Consider the following 14,778-nt stretch of genomic DNA (forward strand, 5'->3'; position numbering starts at 1 on the left):
ATCGTGTCGTGGTGGTCACAGAGAAAGTGACGCTGTCATAGGTCCAACTACACCAAATCATAGGCTACCAAACAACAAACACGTATAAATACGAAACAGTTTGATATTATTTATTGTTAAAAACACCCCAAAGACATTAAAACATCTCATTTGACCTGCTAATCGTATTTTGCATTCATTTTTCATTAGTTTAGAAAGTGAAATATTTTTGTTCAAAATGACCTCTCTTTGTGATGGAGGTCTTGTATAAACAGTAGCGGTTTTAGATACGGGCGACACGGGCGGTTGCCCGGGGCGGCATCGTGGTGGGGGGCGGCATCACGTTCCTCGGCAAAAAAAAAAAAAATGCTCGTACTCATGCTGCCCCGACGTCAGCCAGCGCATACTGGGAATGGCACAGGCACCGATCGGTTTTCTATCGCCCATTTGCTGGGAGTACGGGCGCCCTCCGTTTGCGAGGTGCGCCTGCTGCTTGCAGCGCAGAGAGGAGAGGGCGGGGCGGCGGGGGATTCTCTGGCTGGCTGGAGCAGCATCTAATAATCAACTCGCAAAATAAAAACAAACCAACAAACACGAAAACACCAGACATCATGATACAGACTTATAATTCGCACCGATGTTTTTTCGAAATTCTGTACACGAAAAGTGAGCGCGAGAGCCCTCGGTGCACCTGCTCGCTGCTGAAGTCAAAGTAAACTTTATTGTCATCTCCGCTACAGTCCAGTATATAGAGACGAGACGACGAGGCTCCAGTTACAGTAGTGCAAGTAAACAAACAATAAATATAAGAAGAGTAAGAAAATAAATATACACTTTAGGACTCGGGGTAAAGGATCAATAACAATTTAAAATGTACAGTTTGATGATGCGCAAGAGGGAGTGTTCGCCCAGGGCGCCAAACAGGCTAGGACCGCCACTGTGTATAAACCTACTATAAAACCACTAGTTAATAGTATTCATGTGGTTGGAGCTCTGCATGCAAACAAGTTTCTTTTCCTTTGGTGCTTTTTGTGTTTATTTAACCAATCAGCTGACTGAAACACTGAAAACTGTTTGTTCTGCAGCAAAAAAGTATATTTGAAAGGTGGAATTAAAGTTTCAGTGCTTTTGAGATTGTTTGGATAAAATACTTTGACAAAGATCAGTTTTTAGTTTAAACAGTTTCTCATCCCTAATGTTTTTTTGTACATTGTACAAACCTCTGGGTTCTCTCCAAGTCACCACAGATTTATAATCACTGTTTATCAACACTCTCCCAAAAAAAAAGTAGTGTGAACTTTCATTCAACTTTTATTTTTAAAGCTGAAATTCAAACCAAAAACAAGACAACAGATGTGAAAGTTTATGAACTATAAAACCAACAAAAGAAACAGATGCGCCCGTCAGCAGAGGATGAGTTTACATGTTGTCTTCATCCGAGTCGTCCTCTTCTTCCAGAGAATCCTGAAACACAAAAAGCAGTCACCTGAATGTGCCCACCACAGGAAAGTAGAACGACTATGGAAATACGTTCTCTACTCAAGTCAGACACGAATAGCAACGTCGTAAAAATGAAGGCTGGTTCCAAGAGTCGATCCTTACACATTCACACGTTATTAGGTACAAGCTCACGGCGTGTCTCCACCGTACAAAAAACTGTTTTGGTCTGTATGGATCCCTTCTCCCTTCCTAACAAGTGTGTGGGAATACATTTACTGTAGAGCTCACACATTTAGGCTTTAATAAGAATGCAGCTTCTCCAACTGTTAGATTTTCACAATGGTAAAAATGAAGCCCTCCACAGTCTGACATCTAATATCTGCTGTGAGATCCAGCCGTCCGAGACGTTTGTGGCCAGACGCCAACGGGTGACATCAGAGCAGCGTCACAGTGGCTACATCTGTTTGTGTTGTATCGTCTCTATCTGCTACAAAGGATTTTCACCCACCTTGGCATATTTTTCTGCTTCCTCTCTGACATCTTTGGGTACCAACTCGTGTCGTCCATTTGTGACTGTAAGAGAACACATGTCACCATGGCAACCACAGTACTAATGAAGAATTACTTGGAGTCTTTTTCCAGCTTGTCTTAAAGCTCAACATTATTCTGCATGTTATGCTTCTTTATTTGTCTGTCTCATTAGTTTAATGTGGCCGCGTGCAGCTCATGGATTGGTCAGACAGCCAAGAGGCAGTGACATCACAGGAACTCAGTCCAGTGAGCGAAACCTTCTGGATTGTCATCATCCCTACATGATGAAGGCGTCAGCTGACATCACTGTTAAATCTAGAAGCTCCACACTAAAAGTAGAGACAGACAAACGAGTGGACAAGAAGCAGAGCACTGATGGTTCTTACCTTCTCCAACCCAGCTGAGCTCCAGCTCAAAAGCCTTATCCTTAACCTCATCGTGAACAATGTAGATTCTGCAAACATCAAAATACAGACTGTAGGAATACAGATACACCACGTGTGCAATGTACTTTAGACTTTACACAGTTGACTTGCAATTTTTCTGCACTACATGACATGGGAGTTTTAGTTCCCATTTTCTGCACACGCGCGCACGCACACACCTCTCTTACAGGTGACACAGTTCAGGAGTTCAGAAAAAATGAGTTTGGAAGTTGCTCACTCACATTTTGGCGACCTCTTTAACCAGTTCTCTGCATGTCATGTCCTTCATCTGAGACACACACAGACACAGAGGGAACAAGCAAAGATAGTATCAGACACACTGATCTGGATTAGGAAACTAATATTATTCATTAACTATTAATCTGATTTTTTCTTTTACAACACAAATGTCCCAGAAATATCAGAAATGTAATTGAAAATGTTTTTTAACTAAACGTGTAAAAATGCCTTTAAACATTCCTAAAATGTCAGTGAAGTATGTGCAGAAAATGTTTTACATTTTAAAAGAAAAAGCAATCAAAATATGCAGATCTCAGAATTGTAACGAAAAGGTTGAAAATAGACATTTCTTTAATAATTATGTTGGAAAATGTGTCAAAAAAAAAAAAAAAAAAAAAAGATGCCAGAAAAACTTTTTTTCTTTCTTTTTGCTTCAGCTCCCAGTAGATGCAGCTATGGAAGAAATGTGAAAATCCCAGGTGATTTCAGAAAAACTGACCTCTGACCTTGCAGTGACAGTCACCAGGATTCAAACCTGTTTGAGATTTTGTTTGGCGTTCTCACCCTGACCTTGAAGTCGAGGTCACTCGACACATACCTCAACAGCCTTTTATGGCTGCGGTTAAAAAGGTCAATATCAAAATTACATCTTGAAACTACTTGAAACTGTTTTTACGTGAACCTCAAACATTATTAAACTGAACCTTCTGACTTTGTTTTAACCTGAGTCACAGGTGAGGTCAGGATCAGCTGCTTTACAGACACTGACGCCACCAGCTCACATGTATTAAGGTGACACGTCTTCATTAACAGACAATCTTTCTTATCTTATTAAAGATTTGTTAGTGCGAAAGCTAAAGTCGTGGTTATTTGACAGATGAAGAACTGGATCTAGAATAAGAGTGCTAACAGAACTAAACTGGACTCATGTGAATGTTGCAGGTTCAGACTCACCTGCAGTTTTTCAATCTCAGTCTTGGCAGCTTGTTTTGCCTTTCCGATGGCACATCCCCAGTAACCCTGCGCACAAACACACACACACACAGACACACACAGTGTTGTTACTGCTGCTTTAACCAAGGTCCTACCTGGGTTCCCACCATATACAGATGTGAGAGCAAACTCACGTATGAAATGCCGGACGGGTCGACCATGTAGAGCTGGGGACCGTCGTCTTTGTCGTATGAGCCAAGGATGAAACTGAAAGAGAAACAACCAGAACACAGACATGAAGGCATCGATTTATTACTGTGCTCCTAGAGTGAAGGAGGGGGACCGTGATTAATAATAATACTAATAAATAATAAAAACTACAACAATACATTTCATTTATTATGTTCCTCAACCTACAACTTCCTGTCCACTTCATTCAAACTCAAATTCAAGAGGTGACCTGAGATTTTTTTATTTATTTTTTTTAAATGTCAGAAAGTCTTTTCTTTTGGTTGGCTGATGTTTACAACAAAGAGAAAAATACCTCCCACATAAAACATGAATCCTTTATCCATTTTGGGTAACCCTGTGATTATCCTAACTGCATTAGAGTTTTTAAAATGGATATTTTGTTGCTTTAACCATTACAATGTGAACATCCATATATTCAAGAGAAGGCAGACATGTCAACGGAACATACATCCAAAATTAGGTAAGACACCAGAACAACTTGGACCAGGGCTCTCAAAGTCGTGGCCCAGGGGCCACTTGCAGCTTGTATATTGACGTGAAGAAATCTAACGCAGTTTGTCCCTTGAAGTGACAAACTGCGTTAGATTTGTTGTTGTGTGCAATGTTAAAATAAATTCTTTAAATGATTTAATATGAAGGCAACATGAGCAGAGAGAACAAACATGCTGAGGGATTGGCTGTGTTAGTTCAGTGACAGAGTCGCACACTAATGTGTACACTCATGTCTGCACTTTGATTTTCTTACATACGAACACAATGACAGCAGAGGTGCTGCCACGTGTCTGTCCAGAAAGAGACGACCAATCATTTAAGTTTGAGACCCCTGACTTAGATGAATAAACACCAAAGGAAAAAATAAGAAAATCCATTTCTGGAGCAAGTTGTCTGTTTAAATGACCTCCAACTGTTTGATAAAGGCTTGTATGTGAACTATATGCTGCTCCCCCTATATGCTTCCTCACCCTGATGGCCTGGAGAAATTCTCTCGACTCTCAAAGATGCACTTAAGAATGAGAGAATCCTTCACAATGGGAAAGAATTCCAGGTCAAGTGTGAAAATGGAAATGAGGAAAACATACATTTCCATAAGGAGAGGCTCTCTCTGTCACTGATCTACGTCACAATCCTCATCTTTTATTGACACGCACATCCACACAGGTAACCAACTAACTGTACACAGCACAACACTAATATGACAACACTGATCGTTTACTCTGAACAACACTGAGCTGTGGTCCTGAACACATCATGACTTTGATCTTTGACAGTGAAAGGAACACAGACCGGAACTTGAAACAATTACAACTTTGAATCTGTCAGGCCTAAATAAGTTTTTTCATTTAGCACATGAAAGTTGTGTATTTGTGGGCGTGTCCCTGAGTTTAAGGTAAATACAGCAAAGGGAGGCTGTGTCCCAATTCAGGGTCTGCACGCTTGAAGTACGCATTTTAAGTGCGAGTACGTCACTGCCACGCAACGACGGCTGTCCCAATCCAAAGTGTACTCCACATGCGCCGTCGATTTCCCCAAATATCAAGCGTGGTCCGGTGCACGCTTCGTGGTCCCATATATCCCACAATTCATAGCGCGGCGGTGGGTGTGGATAATTTTGTGGCAAAATACAGCAGAAGCGGAGCAGCCAAAGAGTGAACTGTCAAAAGTAAGTACTGAATATCATGTCACTTATTTATGTGCGAATGTTTAATAACGAAGAACATTAAAACATTACTGTTGGCCACATGTCGGCAAAGTTGTGTGACATTAGTGATGTTTGTACTTTCAGCGTTAACTTGGTTTTAAAGCCTCTACTTCAATATATATATATATATATATATATATATATATATATATATCTGATGATTTTGTGGATAATTAAAGTCAGTCATATATCCACAAACACAACAAGCTGAAAGTCAGTGATGCTGCTCGGTTTGCAGTCCTGAATATCACGGCACAAGCAGGATTCACTGCACTGTTAATGTGAGCTATGTTATATTGCTGCCTCTGTTCGGTGGTGTCGAGCCAAACGGACTTTAACGTGTGTTTGAACGAGCTGACGGTTCACTCGTTAAGCTGAAAGAAAGATGCTTTAATCACAGCAGTCACACATGTGTCCACTGGACCATCTGGGAACTCTTCTTGTTCAGCACTCGTAATAACACAAACACTAAATCCTCCTTCTCTGGTGCTGTTGTGTAGCAGTGTGTACACCTGAGACTGTCACCTGTCTGTCTGTCCTGCACTCTCTCTCTGTTTCTTTCTCTCTGATTGTGGAATAAAAGTATGAACATGTGTTTATAAGTTACACTTGTGTTTGAATCCTGCAGCTTATCACACATTTGATTTCCATGTGTGACGACTGCAAGTGTCCAGAGTGAGGACAGACTGAGGGACCCACTGCTGCACATCATCTGTGAGGCTTTGCAGCCCTGATGATCCACCAGGACAAACTCAGCAGTGTGTGAGGAAGAGGAGGAGGAAGAGCCAGCAGCAGCTGACAGATGGAGAGAATAGACAGACTGTTCCCTGTTTGTGAAGGACTGCTAGGAAAGTTTAACATAACTGTCTGTCCTGAATCAGTCTTATTAGGTAATGTTCAAATAATGTGATCATCCAGTGTTTTCAGTGTGGGAGAAAGTACTCAGGGCCTTCAAGTTACACACTATGAAAGGCAGCAACAAGTTTAATGTTCAGAAACCTAAAGTCTGTATCAGCAGCAGAATGGAGCTAAAAATAAATGTTTGTTTCAGTTCTATGAAGCTTTGAGTATTTTGGATCAGTAGCTGCTGTGTTTGTTGCATCATATTGCTGTAATTGTTTATATGCTTTATATATTCTGAGCTAAGTTGATCTATAGTGTTACATCATATTCTATAAGGATGTTATGTGTTTGTAGACTTTCTGCCCAGTTTGACCCATTTAGCAGAAGTCAGCCTGTTTAAGGCTCTGATATCTATTCTGTGTGACTTAAAGCAGTTATGACATGGTCTGATTTTCTCACCCAATAAAGGAATATTTCATATATCAGTCTACTCTTCATTCTATCAGACACAGTTATCACAGCTCGTACATTTGCTTTTTATAAATATATGTAAGAATTGATCCAAATTTAGAACCAACATACTGACGGAACAACATTTGTCTCTTATATATGATACATCTATATATGCACTGTCACAGATACTCGTCTTTGAGTGAAGATTTAAGGTGACAGGAAATATAAATAACTGCAACGTGAATCTTTGACCCAGAGTTCAAGCTCACTGCTGTGCTGTAATATGTAATATGTGTGTGTATATATATATATATATATATATATATATATATATATATATATATATAAATAAAAATCTGACAATACATATAATATTGGCCATATTATATTTACATTACCAAAGTGAGATGACTTTAGTCTCATGAACAACATTAGCTAATTGATATTTACTAACTAATCTTAACTGACTGTTCAGTACAGAATTGAAGCCCAACAATCATGTTTTACAGTCCTGTGGTCTCAGCCTCAGATACTCAACTGATCAAAGTGATGTCAGAACAAAAACGAATGACCAACAAAACATTTTTCTCCTTCATTTCTGTCAATCAAAGCTGTATGTTTCTCGCGGTTAGTATCATGGTTGCTAGGCAACCTGAACAGCGCGACGAAGGCTAGACCGTCCCATTTCACAAGCCTCTCACTTCTGCACTTCTCGTACTTATAGTACGCACCGTACGTAGTACGCGTAGTGCGCCGCGTACTTCAAGCGTGCAGACCCTGAATTGGGACACAGCCGGAGTCTGACAGTCAACAGGAAGTGATATCACAGAAGTTCTCCCCCCCCTCCCCCGCCGGGTATGTACCTCAGTCAGTCATCGCTGTGATGTGTGTAGTACATTTGGATCATTTTTAAAAATAATACATATGATAATTATTATTATAATATTTGTACAATACTTTATGTCACCTGAGCTGTAAATGAAGTTTGACTGATGACGGCTCTAACATTAGAAGAATCCAATATGAAAAGGAGCATCAGCGGTCTTTTCTAGTAAGAGGGTTTAATCAGGAGCCGTAGGATGACAGCAAAGCTCAGGAGCGAGTAGTGACATAAATGGTACCAAGCTAAACTTTAATGCTATCTGATGTGATTGTGTGAATGAGGAGACTGAACCGTCTTTTAGACAAAATGACTCCGGCTCAACACGAAGGAGGAGTCAGACAGAAGCTCAGGGTTTATTTGAAAACGCTGAAGGAATAGAAAACGTGACGGCAGCTCCGCTCCATGTTTTCATAATGTTAACATAATTACTGAAACTCACCTGCAGCCAAACGGCCTCACGGCGCTGTACAACGTATAGGCATGGACATACATGGCCACTCTGTCTGAGAGGTGCTGCAAGGAGAGGAAATACTATTAGGTTAAAACCATTCAGATCCCCATTCTGTGGCCCCAGACACAAACAAACAAGCACATGGTATTTGCTAAAATGATTTTATATGATCGATCAACTAATTGACCAGCTGTTTTAGACGAGAGGCATTGTAAGAAATCCTGCTACTATACTAAGAACAAATGATACCATATATGCAAAGGCAAAGTCCCTAATAGCAGCTTAAAAAGGAGGAAGTTAGACTTGTAGCACATTTGAATGGGCTCCTTCGTTTCACACACGTTCACTGGGTGAAAATACCTCGTTGATGCCAAAAGGTCATTTCAACCAAGCTATGTAGAAGATCATGTCTGAATGCACAGCACATTCAACTACAGCAGATGAGTTAAAGCAGCACAAGCCCACACCAGATGCCACTCCTGTCAGCCAAGAACAGGAAGCTGGGGCTCCAATCAAATCAAAGTGGCTCACCTTATTAGCCAATAGGAGGGAAGTGTTGCCTGGTGAAGTGTGAACATATGTTTCACTTTCATTTATGCTTCTCTCATGTACGCGATTATTACTTGTTGTGATTCGATGTCTCAACACTGATTTCCTAGCTCAGCTGATCAGTAGCTATTAGGGGACAAAACTTTTTTTGTCCAAATGCAAAGTCCATGTCCTTGACAACAATCTGGAGGCAGAGCATTTCTAAGTTTGATTTTGTGTTTCCTCGGGTGGTTGCTATAACACAGAACAAGAACATTAGAATACAGAAGAACTGACAAAGACTTTTTAAGCTTCCAGGGACGGCTGTTTAACGCATCCATGGAAAATACATTGTTCCTCCAAGCATCCATGCTAGTAACATAGCTGTATGGGCATGTCACATGATACAGCAGAGGAGCAGTTTTTAACTTTTTTCTTGTACAACCTGGAGTTTCAGACATTTGGCTGCAGAGCCACATGTGACTCTTTGCCCATCTTCAGTGGCTCCCTGTGGCTTTACCAAAGTAACTAGACAAATATGAATACGGCTTATTGTGTAACATTTGAAATGTTTATCCATCACTGTTGTGACCTTTTACATTTCCTTACTTTCAAACTGAATAAGCTACGATTCCAAAGATCCTGTTTTATTAGTAACATACAATTACTATTTATTTTACAGCTGGAATTTCATGAATAACACTTTATTTTACTATTATTATAATGACAATACAAAATTAAAATACCTGATCATAGAGGAAAAAAATGGTAACAAAAAACAACAGGAAGCTGATGCGTTACCTTCAGAGGAATGTCGTGTCCATAGTTTGATCTGAAGTTAGAAGCTTCTTCTCTGGCAACTTCAGCGAGTGAGCGAGCATCAGCTAATAGGCCAGCTACTGCCTGTTGAGAGAGAAGCTTTACTTACACATATTCATGTCACAATAAGTCTGTGAACACACAAAATAAAATGTTTCACAAACAGAACGTGGTGACCATTTCAGAAAGTGATATCCTGCAATTTCCAGGTACAAACATCTCTAAGTGAGACGGTGAGCTGCGGATGGAGCGGGTCAGAAGAAACAGTGTTTCGATCTCATCGAAAGCTTCAGTATGTTCAGCATCTTCAACATCCAAGAGATCATTTGGATCGCAGACTGGAGCAGCTAGGGATCAAACCACCTTCAGATTAGTAGATGACCTGCTCCACCTCCTGAGCTCCTGCTACACCATTTATCCATCTATCACAACTGGTCCAAGGAAGGAACAGGGGGGCTGGAAAGGCTGTCCTCTGTTTCAATCCAACAAGCGAGTTATTGTAGCTCAAACTGCAGAAACAGTTCATGCTGGTTCTGATACATGCTGAGCACATCCCCTGCTCAAAGTGCCGGCCATGGGCATGTGAGCATCAGAACCGGACCACGGTTCTTTTACACCACGTGGCTGGCTGGGATAGTGTGCGTGGTTTCCCTGGGAACACCTGGCACCAGGATACACTACGGGAAAAAGGGAAGCTGGCAGAGGCAGTGTGACGCTTTGGGCAATGTTATGCTGGCGAACTTTGGGTCCTACCCTCTACAGCACCTTTTCCACTACTAACTACTCAAATCAACTCAACATGGCTTGCCACGATTCAGATCAACGGGTTTTCCATTACAATCAATTACCACCTAATGTGCATGGTCGTTGTCATAGCAACGCATGTCCCGTGATATAATTAACGCTACAACAAAGGTTGATATCGAGGCAAGGATATAGCTGCTGCTCGCTCACACAACAAAAACCATCAAGCTGGTGCTGCAGACACCAAGTTAGCCAAGACAGCTGAAAGCTTATCACTTTGTGTCAAAGGTTGTCTTTTTAGTCTGATCTATGAGGCAATGTCGCTTTTGACACTATCCAAAACAAAAAAGAAAAAAAAAGATGAGCATGAAGACAGTTTTTTTTGCGCACCGATGCACACATTTATGTAGCACAGCTGAATAGACCTGAAATGTTTTTGACGGCTTGTGTGGTTACCATGCCAATGTGTCTGTCGATGTTAAAGATGCGTTTGTTGGAGCCCTCCTCGTACAGTTTAGACAGGACTAGCTTCTCCACCCCGAACACCACCCCATCCTTACACCGGATTCCAATGGCTGTGCTGAACATCACAACATGGAGACATACTTGAAAATTTGATCATGACATGTCTGGAAACTAATCAGAATTATTAGCACCATTAGCACTCTGGGTTAAGAAGTCAGTTGGTTATCAACACTGTAGAAAAACAATTTTTTTCTTCATATTTAACCACCACATCACATTCAGTGGGGTCTGGTTTTAGTTCAAAAAACATAGAGACTGACCTGCTGTTCTCTACAGCCTTCATGGCATACTCCACCTGAAACACTCGACCATCTGGAGAGAAGGTTGAGGCCGACAGGTCATACTGCAAGACAAAACAGAAATAGCAGCTTCCAATATTAAACTAACTACTGATATTAGTAACAGGTATATAATCAAACTCACACTTTCATGTGGCCTTAAAGTTTTAATTAATTAAAAAAGAGGGATGACTGACTTGTAGTCTAAAATCATTTGCACATCATTTGCCCAACTTGTGTTTTGGGTAAACATGTGCAAAATATATTCAGGGACTGTATACCTGAACCCTCTGAGGAATACACCCAGACTTAGCTTGGTGTGTTGGTAGAATTCAGGAAACTAAAGTATATTTCATTCTTTGTGTGAACTGGACTACTTATATTCACTCTCACCTCAGGTGCACCAAACACCTCATTGGTACCCTGTTATCTGACAGTAGCAAGGTAAATGTTTATGTTTAAAAAAACATAAAGTTGTTTTGTTTTTGTTTTTTTTAGAAAGCCTTTGTTAAATAAAATGAACCCCAGAGATAAACTAAATAAAAAGTTACTCTTCTCATAGAGAGAATTTAGCTGGCACGCAATTCTGAGTCATTCTGAATCCAGTTTGATGGAGGCTAACATCTAAACACATAAATATCGTGAATTCCTGTAATTACAGTGATAAATCGAATAATTAACGCCACAGTAGAAAGCTTTTTTAATTCTTATAAATTGTTAAATTGACAAAAAAATCCTGAATCGGGACTAAATTAAACTACTTTCAATTTCAGTTTAGCTTCTGTTAGCAGGCCTCATTGTGACTCAGCAGGCTAACACTCTAGCTAGCTGCAGACTGAACTGAATGAACATAATTTGAACTATAAAAGCAGAATATTTTCCGGAAAACAGGACTAAAGACAGACTCATAAACGTACGAGTGTACGTAAGTTAAAGCTTCTTCTCAAAAAGCACTGAAACACTCACCCCAGTCCCGATAGAGCTCATTTTAATACCGACTGTAAATTCTATGCATAGGTCCCATAAAGCGCTCTCAAACCACTCTTCCGGTGCCTCCTCACGCGTTTCACACAAACTTCCGGTGACAGCCTTTTACAATAAAAGCTTAAGTTACATTAAATATAGTTTTTAAAGCACCACGGTTAGGTGTATTTAAAAAATAAATGTCTGACAGATGATAGCTAGATATGGCATGGCGCTGTAGTGATTCATAGATGAAATAGTGAAAATAAATAAATAAGCATTTCTGGAGGATTTTAAATACATTTAAAATAGTGTAAAATACACGTGGTTTTAAATATAATTTTAAACAAAAGATTATCTTATAGCAGCACGGTGGCACGGTGGTTAGCACTGTTGCCGCACAGCAAGAAGGTCCTGAGTTCAATTCCACCATCAGGCCAAGGTCTTTCTGTGTGGAGTTTGCATGTACTCCCCGTGTTTGTGTGGGTTCCCTCCGGGTACTCCGGCTTCCTCCCACCGTCCAAAGACATGCAACTTGTGGGGATAGGTTAATTCACCAGGTGTGAATGTGCGAGTGACTGTGAGCGCGAATGGTTGTCTGTCCCTGTGTGTTGGCCCTGCGACAGACTGGCGACCTGTCCAGGGTGTACCCCGCCTCTCGCCCTATGACAGCTGGGATAGGCTCCAGCGCCCCCCGCGACCCTGGAAAGGGAAAGCGAATGAATGAATGGATGGATTATCTTATATTACAACAAACTCAGATGAAGATTTTTATTTACCATCTAATTTTTGTAAACCATAAGATAAGATAAGATGCTGTGAAGGGGATTTTCTTATTCAAAGAAACAATTCTACAGTCATCCATCCATTCATTCTAGTCTTCTCTGGTCTTTTTTTTAAAATCCTTTTTAAGAATTGTTTGGGAATTTGGCCATTCCTAAAGTTCTTTCTATCGCTCTGATAAGTTTCTTTTGGTTTTTGTCAGCCAAATCTCTTTGACTTTGGACCTCATATTAAGAGTTTCAGTGAAAAATTATCAAATGCAAGTTCAGCAGTTGGACTAAATTCCAAGTCTGTATTTTTCGGCTTGTATTGGGCTGAAGCAATAATAGCTGAGTTCATGTAACACTGATTTCTATGACAAGCTGGTGCAGTCTACATGTGGTTTGTGGACTTGGAGAAGGCCCCAAGTGGAGGAGTTTAAGTATCTCGGGGTCTTGCTCAGGAGTGACGGGAGAAGGGAGCGGGAGATTGACAGATGGATTCGTTCTGCGTCTGTACATGTTTGTATTAGTTAACTAATGAACGCTAACGATCTTCATCATTTATTGTAGATTCTTTGTTCACTTATCAGACGTTTGTCACTCTAATCAAAAGCGGAGCTTCTGTTTGCCTTAACAGTGATCGGTGGCTCCTCATGGGTCATTGAAAAGACCAGCCCCTCTCCAGGAGACTGGTTCCAGTACCTAAGCAGTGCGTTGAGGTGAGCTCAACTATATCTAGCTGGGAGGTGAGGTAGGGACATTTCATGTCCCAATCACTAGTTTTGATAGTTGGTGATTAGTCTGCCAGGCTCTCGGCCCGTGGTTGCCACCGACTGCTACGGCGCCACCTGCGCGTGGTGGGGCTACAGGAGGATGGGCCCAGGCCGGCCTAAGACCAGACTAAGCCTCGGCCACCAGACCCCCGCCCTTGAGCACCAGACCTGGGCCTGGCTGGGGCGGGGGTTCTGGTAACCCTATCCTGCGCAGGGTGAACTGTTCCCTTTTTGTTCTACTCATAGGGCTCTTTTGAATTACTTTTTGTCTGGTCCCTCACCAGGCAAGATAGACCCTGGTGGATTTTCGTCTTGATCATAGTATGATTGTTTGAGCCAGGGTTTTTAGGTGCCTTGTCAGGTGCCTGCTCTCAAAAGCAGTAAATTGTTTTATTTGACTGGATCAAAAAAAAACAATTGGGGCGATCGTGGCTCAAGAGTTGGGTGTGCGTCTTGTAATCAGAAGGTTGCCGGTTCGAGCCCCGGCTCGGACAGTCTCGGTCGTTGTGTCCTTGGGCAAGACACTTCACCTACCGCCTACTGGTGGTGGCCAGAGGGGCTGATGGCGCGATATGGCAGCCTCGCTTCTGTCAGTCTGCCCCAGGGCAGCTGTGGCTACAACTGTAGCTGCCTCCACCAGTGTGTGAATGAATAGTGGAATTGTAAAGTGCTTTGAGGGTCCCGAAAAGCGCTGTATAAATGCAATCCATTATTTTCATTAAGTTGAAGCTCCAAGAATTTAATTTGTTTTTATACAATTTCAGTTTGATTTTTGTAACAGGCTTTAAATCTTATGCTGGCACTAGCCTCGGACTAATTCAGACTAGACATTTATTTTCGTTTCAACATATCTGAAAAATTCAGCATCTGCCATGATTAGTGCCTCTGTTCTGCCTTTCAATCCAGATTTCTCCAGTAGGATTTCTTGATATCGACCACTTCATCTATCTGACGACATGTACAGGAGGATGCACTGGTGCGCCTGTACATGTCGTGCATGGACCTGTCCTTCCATATTGCTTCCTCTTCTTGCTCCCCTCTTTCCTGGGTTTCTGCTGCCTGAGATATTCACCTACAGTAATAGGTGAATACAGTAATCTGATGTATTCATTGATCTGCTTCATGGATTCTGGCCACCTTCCGTCCACTTAGCGTAAGGGTGCTGGATTTGGGTCGAAACCCTCCAAGCATGGTAAGGAGCCTTCTTGTCTTGATGTGAGTGACTTCTATCGCCTCCTTTGGCCAGCTTATTCTC

General features: G+C 41.4%; 1 protein-coding gene and 1 non-coding gene across 2 annotated transcripts; both read right to left on the minus strand.

The window, feature by feature from the left end:
• Positions 1-1,272: 1,272 nt before the first annotated feature.
• psma3 (proteasome 20S subunit alpha 3) lies at positions 1,273-12,121 on the minus strand. The gene is made up of 11 exons (XM_084913879.1): positions 11,990-12,121; positions 11,006-11,088; positions 10,677-10,800; positions 9,459-9,560; positions 8,118-8,191; positions 3,743-3,815; positions 3,570-3,635; positions 2,618-2,664; positions 2,337-2,404; positions 1,928-1,992; positions 1,273-1,443 (listed from the first exon to the last, which is right to left on the minus strand). Exons 1-11 carry the CDS (start codon positions 12,008-12,010, stop codon positions 1,399-1,401), a joined length of 768 nt encoding a protein of 255 aa, XP_084770005.1. The 5' UTR covers positions 12,011-12,121; the 3' UTR covers positions 1,273-1,398.
• LOC146365175 (small nucleolar RNA SNORD53/SNORD92) lies at positions 2,151-2,230 on the minus strand. Its single transcript, XR_014798784.1, has one exon. It is a non-coding gene; the product is annotated as a small nucleolar RNA SNORD53/SNORD92 (small nucleolar RNA).
• Positions 12,122-14,778: the final 2,657 nt, after the last annotated feature.

This window comes from Perissodus microlepis, chromosome 19 (assembly GCF_051167445.1).
Source record: "Perissodus microlepis isolate ML-2025 ecotype Zambia chromosome 19, ASM5116744v1, whole genome shotgun sequence".
Taxonomy (NCBI): Eukaryota; Metazoa; Chordata; class Actinopteri; order Cichliformes; family Cichlidae; genus Perissodus; species Perissodus microlepis.

Coding starts and splice junctions, on each gene's coding strand:
- psma3 (XM_084913879.1), bottom strand. CDS start 12,010: ATGAGCTCTATCGGGACTGGG. Junction 9,561..10,676: donor TCGACAGACACATTGGCATG/GTAACCACACAA, acceptor CTCTCTCAACAG/GCAGTAGCTGGCCTATTAGC. Junction 2,405..2,617: donor GTTAAAGAGGTCGCCAAAAT/GTGAGTGAGCAA, acceptor TGATGTTTGCAG/AATCTACATTGTTCACGATG.